The 13,739-nt window shown below is 39.3% G+C and overlaps 1 protein-coding gene across 1 annotated transcript in view; it reads left to right on the top strand.

Moving 5' to 3' along the window:
- The first annotated feature begins 8,329 nt into the window (after positions 1-8,329).
- Positions 8,330-13,739, top strand: part of RPF2 (ribosome production factor 2 homolog) — a 34,083-nt gene continuing 28,673 nt past the window's right edge. The window contains exons 1-3 of the mRNA XM_058566454.1: positions 8,330-8,423; positions 10,482-10,614; positions 13,460-13,497. Coding sequence (XP_058422437.1) covers positions 8,401-8,423; positions 10,482-10,614; positions 13,460-13,497 — 194 coding nt within the window. The 5' untranslated portion in view covers positions 8,330-8,400. The remainder of the gene's footprint in view (positions 8,424-10,481; positions 10,615-13,459; positions 13,498-13,739) is intronic.

Here is a 13,739-nt window from a genome sequence, read left to right as displayed (position 1 = left end):
TGCGAGCTCTGCTTCGGTGTCCTGGGTTTGCGGGTTTGGATCCCAGGTGCAGACATACTCCACTCACCAGCCATGCTGTGGTGGCTTCTCACATATAAGGTAGAGGAAGATTGGGACAGATGTTAGCTCAGGGTGAATCTTCCTCAGCAAAAAAAAAAAAAGGTGTAACAGATGTGTAGTGGGAATTCCAGAAGGAAAAAGAGAGAAAGGAATAGATGACATATTTGAAACAATAATGACTGAGAATTTCTCCCAAGTTAATGTCAGATACCAAACCACAGATCCAGGAAGCTCGGAGAACACAAGAGGATAGATGCCAAAAACTCTACACCTAAGCATATCATTTTTCAACTACAGAAAATCAAAGATAAAGTAAAAATCTTGAAAGAATCTAGAGGGAAAAAAACACCTTACCTATAGAGGAGCAAAGATAAAACTTACATCTGACTTTTCCTCAGTAACCACGCAGACAAGAGAGTTAAAATGAAATAAAGTGTTGAGAAAACAAATCACCCTAGAATTCTGTACTCTGCAAAATTATCCTTTAAAAGTGAAAGAGAAATAAAGACATTCTCAAACAAAAATTGAGGGAATTTGTTGCCAGTAGACCCGTCTTGCAAGAATATTAAAAGAAGTTCTTTGGGGCTGGCCCCGTGGCTTAGTGGTTAAGTGCGCGCACTCCGCTACTGGCGGTCCGGGTTCGGATCCCGGGTGCGCACCGACGCACCACTTCTCCCGCCATGCTGAGGCCACGTCCCACATACAGCAACTAGAAGGATGTGCAGCTATGACATACAACTATCTAATGGGGCTTTGGGGAGAAAAAAGGAGGAGGATTGGCAATAGATGTTAGCTCAGAGCCAGTCTTCCTCAGCAAAAAGAGGAGGATTAGCATGGACGTTAGCTCAGGGCTGATCTTCCTCACAAAAAAAATAAAAAACAAATAAAAGAAGTTCTTTGAGAGAAGGAAAATAATATGAGTCAGAAAATCAGATCTACATAAAGAAGGAAGAGCATCAGAGAAAGGATAAGTGAAGGTAAAATAAAAATTTTTCATTTTTCTTTTATGAGGAACATCATAAAAGCTAACATCTGCCAATCCTCCTCTTTTTTCTGAGGAAGACTGGCCCTGGGCTAACATCCGAGCCCATCTTCCTCCACTTTATATGGGACGCCACTACAGCATGGCCTGATGAGCGGTGAGTCAGTGCGCACCCAGGATCCGAACCCCGGCCGCCAGCGCGTGCACTTAACCGCTACATCACGGGGCTGGCCCCTATTTTTCTTATTCTTAATTGATCTAACAGATAATAGTTCATTCAAATAATAATAGCAACAATATATTTGATTATGTGTGCTTTTTGTATATATGGCTTGTTATAGAATGAATGTCTGTGTCTCCCCCAAATTAATATGTTGAAATCTTAACCCGCAGTGTGATGGTATTAGAAGGTGGGGCTTTTGGGAGGTGATTAGATCATGAGGTGGAGCCCCCATGAATGGGATTAGTGCTCTTATAAAAGAGACCCCAAAGAGCTCCCTTGTCACTTGTTCCATGTGAGGACACAGTGAAAAGATGGCTGGCTGTGAGCCAGGAAGTGGGCCCTCACCAGATACCAAATTGCAGCTGCCTTGATTTGAAGCTTCTCCACTTCTAGAACTGTGAGAAATACGTTTCTGTTATTTACTAGCCACCCAGCCTATGGTATTCTGTTATAGCAGCCCAAAAGGCCTAAGACATGTATACTTATGTACAAGTATATACAAGTGAAATGAATGACAGCAATGATACAGGGGACAGGAAAGAGAAATTAGGATTATTTTGTTATTATAAGGTACTTCAACAACCCATGAAATGGTATGTTGTTATTTGAAAGTAGACTTGGATTAGTTGTAAATGCATATCGCAAACTCTAGGGCAACCACTAAAAAATGTTAAAAAAAAGAAGTATAACCAAATATGCTAAGAAAGGAGAGAAAATGGAATCATATAAAATGTTCAGTTAAAACCACAAAAGGCAGGGGCCGGCCCGGTGGCGCAAACGGTTAAGTGTGCGCACTCCGCTGCAGCGGCCCAGGGTTCGCCAGTTTGGATCCCGGGCGCACACCGATGCACCGCTTGGCAAACCATGCTGTGGCGGCATCCCATATAAAGTGGAGGAAGACGGGCATGGATGTTAGCCCAGGGCCAGTCTTCCTCAGCAAAAAAAAAAAAAAGAAAGAAAAGAGGAGGATTGGCAGATGTTAGCACAGGGCTGATCTTCCTCACACACACACACAAAAAAACCACAAAAGGCAGAAAAAGAATGGAAGACAAAAATATGAACAAAGAACAAGGGCAACAAATAGAAAACAATAATATATATGGTATATTATATACCATGGTGACTGATAATAATTCCAACTATATCAAAAATCATTTTGAATGCCAATGGTCTAAATGTACTAATTAGGGGCTGGCCCGGTGGTGTAGTGATTAAGTGTGTGTGCTCCGCTGTGGTAGCCTGGGGTTCAGATCCTGGGCGCACACCAACACACCACTTGTCAAGCCATGCTGTGGCAGCGTCCCATATGAAGTGGAGGAAGATGGGCACGGATGTTAGCTCAGGGCCCGTCTTCCTCAGCAAAAAGAGGAGGATTGGCATGGATGTTAGCTCAGGGCTAATCTTCCTCACAAAAAATAAAATAAAATAAAATAATGTACCAATTAAAACACAGAGATTGTCAGAGTGGATCAAGATACAAGACCCAAATACAACTCCGTTGAAAGCCACTTTATATGTAAAGACACATATAGATTAAAAGTAAATGGATGGAGAAAGATATACCATGCTAACACTAATCAGAAGAAAGTGGGAGTAGCTATATTGATTTCAGACAGAGCAGACTTCAGACCAAGGAAAGTTATCAGAGATAAAAAGGGGCATTACATATTGATAAAGGGGTCAATTCTCCAAGGGACATAATGATCCTTAACATGTATGTGCCTAATAATGGAGTGTCAAAATACATGAGGCAAAAGCTGATATAATTACAAGGAGAAATAGATGAATCCACCATTATAGTTGGAGACTCTATTAGAAATGGACGTATCCAGCAGGCAGAAAATCAGTAAAGATGTAGTTGAACTCAATAACACCATCAGTCAACTGGATATAATGGACATTCGTAGACTACTTCATACAACAAGAGCAGAATATACATCTTCTTAAGCTCACGTGGAACATTCACCAACACAGACCATATTTGGGGCCATAGAACACACCTTAACAAATATAAAAGGATATAAATCATATAATGTCTGCTCTCAGACCACAATGGAATTAAACTAGAAATCAATAACAAAAATAGAGCTAGAAAATTCCAAAATACTCAGAGGTTAAACAACACACTTCTAAATACCACATGGGTTGAACAAGAAATCTCAGGGGCTTGCCTGGTGGTGTGGTGGTTAACTTCATGCACTCTGCTTTGGTGGCCCAGGGTTCACGGGTTTGGATCCCAGGTGTGGACCTACGCACCACTTATCAAGCTGTGCTGTGGCAGGCCTCCCACATGTAAGGTGGGGGAAGATGGGCACAGATGTCAGCCCAGGGTCAATTTTCCTCAGCAAAAGGAGAAGAACTGGCAACAGATGTTAGCTCAGGGCTAATCTTCCTTATCCCCACCCCCCAAAAAAGAAATCTCAAGAGAAATGTAAAAATATTTTGAACTAAATTAAAATGAAAACTTATCAAAGTTTATGGGATGCAGAGAAAGCAGTTCTTAGAGGGAAATTTATAGCACTGAATGCATATATTAGAAAAGAAGATAGATCTAAAATCAATCATCTAAGCTTCCACATTAGGAAACCAGAAAAAGAAGAGCTAATTAAATCCAAAGTAAGCAGAAGAAAGAAATAAAAATTAGAGCAGAAGTCAGTGAAATTGAAAACAGGAAATCAATAGAGAAAATCAACAAAACCAAAAGCTGGTTCTTTGAAAAGATAATAAAATCAATAAACCTCAAGCCAGGCTAACTTAGAAAAAAGAGAGGACACAGATTACTAATATCAGAAATGAAAGAGGGGACATCATTACAGATCCCATGGTCATTGAAAGGATAATCAAGGAATACGATGAACAAATCTGTCTACAAATTCGATGACCTAGTTGAAATGGACTGATTCATTGAAAGATAAAATCTGCCAAAAACTAATGAAAGAAGAAACAGACAATCTGAATAGGCTTATATCAATTAAAGAAATTGAATCAATAAATAATAAGCATCAGACCTAGATGGTTTCACTGGTGAATTCTACCAAACATTTAGAGAAGAAATTATACCAATTCTTTACAATCTCTTTCAGAAGAAAGAAGCAGAAGGAATACTTCCTAACTCATTCTGTGAAACAAGCACTACCTTAATACCAAAACCACACAAAGACGTTACAAAAAAAGAAAACTGCAGACCAACATCTCTCATTAACATTGATGCAAAAATCCTCGTCAAAATATTAGCAAATTGATGGGCCAGCCCTGGTGGCCTAGTGGTTAAGTTTTGCATGCTCTGCTTCAGTGGCCCAGGTTCAGTTCCCAGGCATGGACCCACACCACTCGTCTATCAGTGGCCAGGTTGTGGCAGTGGCTCACACAGAAAATAGAGGAAGATTGACAACAGATGTTAGCTCAGGGCAAATCTTCCTCATGGGGGGAAAAATTATATATATATATATATATATAAGCAAATTGAATCCAACAATGTATAAAAAGAATTATACACCATGACCAAGTGGGATTTAGCCCAGGTATACAAAGCTGGTTCAACATCCAAAAATAAATTAATATAATACATCGCATCAATAGGCTAAAGAAGAAAAATCACAGGATCACATCAATAAAAGCAGAAAAAGGATTTGAGAAAAATCCAACAGCCAGTAATGATAAAACTCTTAGCAACCTAGAATAGAGGTTAACTTTCTGATCTTGATAAAGACTTTCTACAAAGAAAACCTATAGCTAACATCATACTCAACAGTGAGAAACTTGAAGCACCAAGATAAAGGGGTCAATTATAAAGAACAAGGCAAGGATATCCTCTCCCACCACTGTTTTTCAACATTGTACTGGAAGTCCTAGCTAATGCAATAAGACAAGAAAAGGAAATAAAAAGTATACAGATTGGGAAGAAGAAATAAAACTGCCTTTGTTCTCAGATGACATGATCACCTATGTAGAAAATTTGAAAGCACTGAGAAAAAAACTCCTGAAACTAAAAGTGATTATAGCAGGGATGCAGGATACAAAGTTATTACACAAAAGTCAATTGCTTTTCTATAGATCAGCAATGAACAAACAAAATTTGAAATTTAAAACACAATACCATTTACATTAGTACCCAAAAAATGAAATACTTAGGTATAAATGTAACAAAATATGTATAAGATCTATATGAGGAAAACTACAAAACTCTGAAGAAAGAAATCAAAGAAGAACTCAGTAAATGGAAAGATAGTTCATATTCATGGTAAGGAAGACTCATATTGTGTAGATGACAGTTCTTCCCAACTTCCCAACAATGATCTATAGATTCAATGCAATCTCAATCAAAATCCCAGCAAGTTATTTTGTAGGTATTGACAAACTGATTCTAACGTTTATATGGAGAGGCAAAAGACTCAGAATAGCCAACACAATATTGAAGAAGAACAAAGTAGGGGGACTGACACTATCTAACTTCAAGACTTACTATAAAGCTACAGTATTAGAGACAGTGTGGAACTGGCAGAAGAACAGACAAATAGGTCAATGGAACAGAATAGAGAGCCCAGAAAAAGACGCACATAAATATAGTCAATTGATCTTAGACTAAGGAGCAAAGCCAATACAATGAAGCAAATGTAGTCTTTTCCAAAAATGGTGCTGGGACAAGTGGATATCCATATGCAAAAGATTGAAGTTGGACTCCTATCTCATGCTATATACAAAGATTAATTCAAAATGGACCAAAGGCCTAAATATAAGAGGTAAAATTATAAAACTCTTTGAAGAAAATATAGGTGTAAATCTTTATCATCTTGGATTAGGGAATGGCCTCTTAGATATGACACCAAAAGTACAAGCAACAACAACAGAAAAATGGATAAATTGGACTTCATCAAAACTGAAAACTCAGAGAAAGTCAAATACCATATGATCTCACTCATAAGTAGAAGATAAAAGTAACAACAAACAATCACTTATGGACGGAGATTGGTTTGGTGGCTACCAGAGTGGAAGGCGGGGAGGAAGGAGGATGAAAGGGATGATTAGGCACATGTGTATGGTGATGGATTGTAATTAGTCTTTGGGTGGTGAACATGATGTAATCCATACAGAAATTGAAATATAATGACATACACCTGAAAAAAAAAAAGAGCTATATTATACAAAAAAAAAAAAAAACTGAAAACTTTTTTGCTTCAAAGGACACTACCAAGAAAGTGCAAAGACACCTACTCAATCGGAGAAAATATTTGCAAATTATAAATCAGATAAGAGACTTGTATCCAGAATATATAAGGAACTATTACAACTCAACAATAAAATGAGAACACAATTTAAAAATGGGCAAAAGATTTCAATAGACGTTTTTCCAAAGAAGGTATACAAATAGCCAATCAGCCCATGAAAAAAATGCTCAACATCCTTTGTCATCAGGGAAATATAAATGAAAGCCACAATGAGATACCACTTCACATCCACTAGGATGACAATAAAAAAGACAGATAATAGCAAATTTTGGTGACGATGGGAGAAATTGGAACCTGTGGTTGATAGACTAATGCTCCCCCCAAAAGATGTCCTTGCCCTCAACTCAGGAATTTGTGAATGAATTACGTTACAAGGCCAAAGTGAATTTGCTGTTTCATTAAGTTAAGGATCTTGAGACGGGGTGATTATCATGGATTATCCAAGTGGGCCTCATGTAATCACAAGGGTCTAATAAGAGGGAGTCAGTAGTGTCAGAGTCAGAGAAAAAGATGTGACAATGGAAACACAGGTTCAATTGATGCCCTTTGAAGATGGAGGAATACCAAGAAATGCAGACAGCTTCTAGAAGCTGGAAAAGGCAAAGAAACAGATTCTCCCCTGGAGCTTCCAGAGGGAATGAAGCCCTACCGACATCTTAATTTTTGACCTGTAAAACTAATTTCAGACTTCTGACTTCCAGAACTGTAACATAATAAATTTGTGTTATTTTAAGCCACTAAATTTGTGGTAATTTGTTACCACAGCAGCAATAGAAAAACCAATACCACTCTTACATTGCTGATGGAAATATAAAATGGTGCAGGTGGCAAATAGTTTGGCAGTTCCTCAAAATGTTAAACATAGAGTTATCATATGATCCAGCAATTCTCCTCCTAGAGAATTGAGAAGTCTACACAAAAACTTGTACATGAATGCTCAAAGCAGCATAATTCATAATAGTCAAAAAGTGGAAACAACCCAAATGTCCATAAATTTTTGAATGGATAAATAAATGTGGTATATCCATAGAATGGAATATTATCTAACCCTAAAAAAAGAACTGAAGTACTAATACATATTCCAACATGAACATATACATGTGTAAACATAGTAAGTGAAAGAAGCCAGACACAAAAGGCCACATATTGTATGAATCCATTTATATGATATGCTCAGAATAGGCAAATCCATGGAGACAGATTAGTGGTTGCCAGGGGTTCGAAGGAGAGGAAAATAGGGAGTGACTGCTACTGGGTTGGGGGGCTGTATTTCCTTTTGGGGTGATAACAACATTCTGGAATTAGACAGTAGTGATGGTTGCACATCTTTGTGAACATACTAAAAACCACTGAATTGTACACTTTACAGAGGTAAAATTTCATACTATGTGAAGTATACGGCAAATAAAAAATTGGAAAAAAAGTCACGATCAGCAGTGTGATTTTCTGCACACCTTTTATGTGCCAGGCACTGTGATAGTTATAAACCCTGCCTCACTGATCTTACAGTTCAATCAATAGTGCACATTTCACATGGATATTTTTAGTGACTATGTGACTACCTACTATGCTATCAACCCTTCTAGCATCCTGCGGGATTCCCAGAAGAATAACACCTGGTCCCTGAAAACCTGACTCTGGGTACACATACAGATGTGTACATCAACCTGCTAGCGGCGGTACTACTTAAACTGTTAACTTCGGGAGAGAGCCAAGGCAAAAAAGCGTAACGAAGGAAACCAGGCGCGACCCCACCCAAAATGGCAGCTCGCATCTCTAAGGGTCCGCGGCGCAGCGGCCCCAGGAAGTGACGTGCGAGGAAGTTCCGGTTCCGCCTCTTCCGGGGCACGGGCGTATCTCGCGGGACTGCGCGGTGCACGTGTGTTGCTTCGGTGTGGGCTGCGGTCGCCATGGACGCTCTGGATCGAGTTGTGTAAGTTGGCTGGCTCCCTGTCCCGAGGAAGGTTGGGGATGGGGCTCTTGTGACGGGAAGGAGTGATGTAGCCTCTACCCCTCGCTCCGCGTGTACCACTCTCCTTACTCACACCGTTTACCAGTCGGGCCGGGTCGGGGCCGGTCGACCTACTAGCCTGGGTCTCCTTCGGTTCGTGCCGCCCCCCGGGAGACAGAGAGCGGGGAAGCCCAGAGTGGGAGCCACGGGGTGGAGGTGGCGCAGAGGTATTGTCTGCTTTTGTCCTAGCCAGTTAGAAACGTCTTGGTTTCTGTCTGAAGCAGTGTGAGGGAGGTGGTGGAGGGAGGGTTACGAGCACAGACCTCGGAGTCTGACAGATCTAGGTGACAGGCCGGGCGCGTCCATTTAAAGCTTTGTGACTTTGGGGTATTTAATCTCCCTAAGTCTCAGTTTACTCGAAAATCGCGTTCATAGTAGCCAAGGAACTGTGAGAATTATTTGCGAGAATGTGTGTAAAGCCTTTGCTGCAGCACGTAGAAATGCTCATTTGCTTTTTGTTTTTCTCCCCGCCTTGTATACGTCTCCGAGTTATCCTTGATAACTGTTTGTTGATGTGATGTCTGTTTTAAATTCGTTCGATAAATATTTTTTAATCGCCTAAATATTCTCAGTGTTATTTGCTGTGATTTTATTGCGATTTACCTGGGTTAACATGTCATCAAAAACAACAAATTCCTTTAGTCATTAATTCAGATATTTTCGCACATTTGCTATATATTTCTCTAGATGTGAGGACTGCAAATATCCGTAAGACTAGTTTACAGTTTAATTGGGGGCAAACAGCTAATAAAACGTGTAAGGTGTTACTTACATTTGTTGCTGGCTAGTGAGAAGTAACAGACCACATGGAATATAATGCATATAGCACTTGAATTGCCATATAGACGCTAAATGTCTCTTGATTTGATTTAATAAATAATATGTCTTTATCAACCAGTAAATGATTAGAAGCTTTATATGTGCTTGACATTTTATCTGGAGAGGAATTTTTAAAGTATGCATGGTAAACTAAAGTGTGTGTATATTCTGTTTTTCTTCTCAAAGTGTCCGTAGGACTGGAAGAAGTAGGGAGGGTCATAGTTATTTAAAAAAAGAAGAATTCTTTTAGTAGATGGCAGAGGACTGTTGGAAAAGCAACATGCTCACTGTAGTGGAAGCAGAGGTGAAACCCTTTTTCTGAACAGAAATGTATAAAAACGTTCTATTCCTGCTGTTACATCATAAAGTCAGAATAATGAATTTGTTTTCTCTTCATATTTTGCAGGGTAATTGGTCTAGATGAATTCTTAAATCTAGCTCATTTTGAAGATTTGCCTACTTACAAGCTATATGACCCTGGGCAGATTACTTCTCTGGGCTCAGGTGCCTCACCTGTAAGATAAAGATAATTGTACCTGTCTTGGTGAGGGTAAAGCCTTAATAGAACCACTATAATGTGTCAATCATTATCATTCCCTTTTTGTGGAGTAATGTTTGACTTCTCAGCAGTGATGTTGGAGTGGGATAGTGTATACTTCCTTGGAGGCATTGTGGTCTTGAATCTGGAGGAAAGATAAGCAGTAGTTAGCCTCCCTATGTTTAGTAACTGCCCACAGGTTGATGAGCAGTTCGTGTGCAATTGTTTGTGTTAGGATACAGGGTACAGTTTGATTGCTTTAAGATCGAAGAAAAAATAATGGAGTAAAAATAGCAAGAGTATTCATTTGAGTCCTTTTTTTTTTAATAAAAAAAGATTTAGAAAAAAAGCGGTAATGAAAGAATGCTGGGAATATCAAAATCTAAGTTCTCTTGAAAAACTAAAAGCTAATAAAATTAGCACTTATTTAACAGTAATAACTGAATGTTCTTTACTGCTTATCTCCCTAAAAAGTGAGATTTTGTTTAATGGTGGAATCCTAACTGATAAATGTTATATTATAGTCTCTGTTGATTTTTAAGATTTTGCACATTAGTCAAGTCATGGTTTTGTAATGTGAGGAAAACGTTTTAAGTTGTTATGAATTGTTATTTTCTGAACAGAAAGCCCAAAACGAAAAGGGCCAAGAGATTCCTTGAGAAGAGAGAACCGAAACTCAATGAAAATGTTAAAAATGCCATGCTGATTAAAGGGGGAAATGCAAATTTAACAGTGACACAAGTACTTAGAGATGTGGTACGTATATATACTTATTTTTAAACTGGTAGTGAAATCATTTTAGGAAATGTTCAGCAACTAGTTTGCACTGCTGGAGAAATACATAGATAAGTTTGCTTTACCTTATGAGCTGCCAGCTTTAGAGAAAAGCTAAAGTTGGAGGTTATTTGCCTTGCCAAGGCACTGACTGCTGGTTTTCCTTAAAGCAACTAGTTCCCTTAGTAAATTTCGACTGTTTCCAATTATGGAGTTTGGTTTAGTCACATTTAAGGCACATATCTAATTTGTAAAGTGAAATAACTGCATATTACTGTATATATTTATTCCTTCACCAACACCAGTTACTGTGCTAGGTGCTCGGGATTAACAGTTAGATAAGATGCAGTCTCTCCCTTCAGTGAGCTTAGTGAGGGAGACAGACAAGTAAAAAATTATAGAATTGTGAATTAAGTGCTGTGCTGGAGACATGCACAGAGTAGGATGGCAGGCAGAGTTAAAATCCCATAGGGGTAGCCACACACAGGATGGGCTCCCCAGAGATGACACAAGCTTCCTTTTGAAGGAGGAGTTGGAGCAAGAAGGAAGAGAGGAAGAGGAAGAGAAGGGCTTCCAAGGCTGAGGAAAAAGCTGTGGAGAAGGGGGTGTGAAGGAGCATGATGCATTTGGGGAACTGCATATAATTGGGGATGGCTAAAGGAGAGTGGGCTAGATGAAGCTAGAACAGGCAGGGATCAGACAGTAACATGGAGCTTGAGCTGTATTCTGAAGGCTCTGAGGAACCATTGAAAGATCTGAAGTGAGAGATATAATCAATCCTTTTAATTGGTTTGACTAGACAGGGTTGAGAGCAAATGGAGAAAACTAATCAAGCCATTGCTGTCAGCCAGTACAGAGCATCTGGAGTCTGGTGGCAGTGAACATGAGAGATGACCAGAGAGAATAGATGTTGAGGGTAGAAGAGTTTGGGCAGGAGTAAGAACTATTACTTACCAGGATTCTGGCTTGGATGCCTGATGAGTGACAATGCCAATTAGAGAAAATATCAGGTGGAGCAGGTTTGGAGGAAAAGTGATGTATTCAGTTTAGGACATGTGATTTAAGTGAAGAAGATAAAAGCTCTGTTTTTTTCTACCTCTGTAGCCTGGTGTCTAGCCCAGTGTCTGGCACATAGTAAGTGCTCAATAAATATTTAATCAGTGAATGAAAGGCATAGTCTGTGGAGTTATCTAGTAGATAGTTGAATATTTAGGCCTTGAGTACAGCAGATAGATTCTTTGAGTTAAATCAACTAAGTAATTGAATAGATTTTTAAATGCTTTATTTTTTTTTTAGTGAGAAGATCAGTCCTAAGCTAACATCCATGCCAATCCTCCTCTTTTTGCTGAGGAAGACTGGCCCTGAGCTAACATCTATTGCCAGTTCACCTCCTTTTTTTTCCCTTTTTCTCCCCAAAGCCCCAGTAGATAGTTGTATGTCATAGTTGCACACCCTTCTAGTTGCCGTATGTGGGACATACGGCATGGCTAGACAAGCGGCGCGTCGGTGCGCGCCCGGGATCGGAACCCGGGCCACCAGTAGCAGAGCGCGCGTGCACTTAACCACTAAGCCACGTGGCCGGCCCCTGAGTAGATTTTTAAACTTGACTAAACTCCCTGTGCTTGTTAAATATGATGGTCAATTCAGATATCAGTGTCTAAATGGGCTCATCCTTTTTGATATGTTTGTCTGAATGTCATTATATTGTTGGAATAGTGCCCCTGTCCTCTGAGAGCAGCACAATATTACAGATTATTACAATAGTTAACACTCATATTGATGACTCTGAGTTGTCAACAAAGTAGTAATTCATTACACTGAGGCAGGGAAACATTTGGTCAAGAGTCATCAAAAGTTTTAGTACTTAAAAAGATAGATTTTCCTGGTGAATTTCCTTTGTTCACCAGCTCTGATAGTTGATGAATGATCATCTCACCTTATTTTTCGTTGTTTCCCTCATTTACCCTTTCTCTAATACAAGGTAATGCCTTAGATCTTTGTTATTTCCTATGGTAGAGCATAGGACCATACAGGTGATAAGTGATTATTAGTGGATGGGTGGAAAGAAGTAGGATAAAAATGAAAAGAGGGTTGAATAACTGGAATTTTTTTAAAGGGCTGTGTCTCTGGCTAGTAATCTGATTGTCATCTTTGTGACTGTTTCTCAGTTCTGTTATCTCCAGACAACATTTCAATTCTGTCAGCCTTTCCTTATAGGATTTATTCTTTCTGTTTTCTTCTGCTCTACTTTCTACTCTCAAATTGTTTGCCTGGAAAGAAGGGAATAGGTAGAGTTTAAATCAATGAAGGGAATCATTTAAGTTGGATAGCCTCTTGAAAGGACATAGAAACCTTTAATTAAGAAAGTCCATGGGGCCAGCCCTGTGGCCAAGTGGTTAAAGTTCCTCATGCTCCGCTTTGGCAGCCCGAGTTTGCTGGTTTGGATACCAGGTGTGGACCTACATCACTCACCAGCCATTCTGTGGCAGCATCCCACATACAAAAAATAGAGGAAGATTGGCACAGATGGTAGCTCAGGGCTGATCTTCCTCAAGCAAAAAAAAAAAAAAGAAAGAGGAAGATTGGCAACAGATGTGAGTGAAGGGTGAATCTTCCTCAGCAAAAAAAAAGAAAATCCAGTCTAGGTTAGAATATTAAGCATGTGTTGCAAGTTGTTGTAAGTGATCTAAAGGAAGCCAAGCAGAAGACATCAGAATAGGATTCAAGGACCAGGATAATCTTGTATAATGATTATTATAATGCTTTATTTTTATCTCTGCTTTTTAGAATGTGTTTTGTTTTGAAATCTATAAATTATGTTTTACAGTATGCACTGAAAAAACCATATGGTGTTCTGTATAAAAAGTAAGTCATGACTTCTTTTACTTTACTTTAAATTATATTGTTCCATTATAAAAGTAACAACCAACCATTTTGTGGAATATTTAGGAAATATTTTTTTAAAAAACACTATAGGGGCTGGCCCCGTGGCATAGGGGTTAAGTTCAGCACACTGCGGTTTGGTGGCGTGGGTTCGAGGGTTTGGATCCCAGGCATGGACCTACACCACTTGTCAGCCATGCTGTGGTGGCGACTGTTATGAGAGG

Source organism: Diceros bicornis, chromosome 23, assembly GCF_020826845.1.
Source record: "Diceros bicornis minor isolate mBicDic1 chromosome 23, mDicBic1.mat.cur, whole genome shotgun sequence".
Classification (NCBI taxonomy): Eukaryota; Metazoa; Chordata; class Mammalia; order Perissodactyla; family Rhinocerotidae; genus Diceros; species Diceros bicornis.
This window is presented reverse-complemented; position numbering and strand designations above follow the sequence as displayed.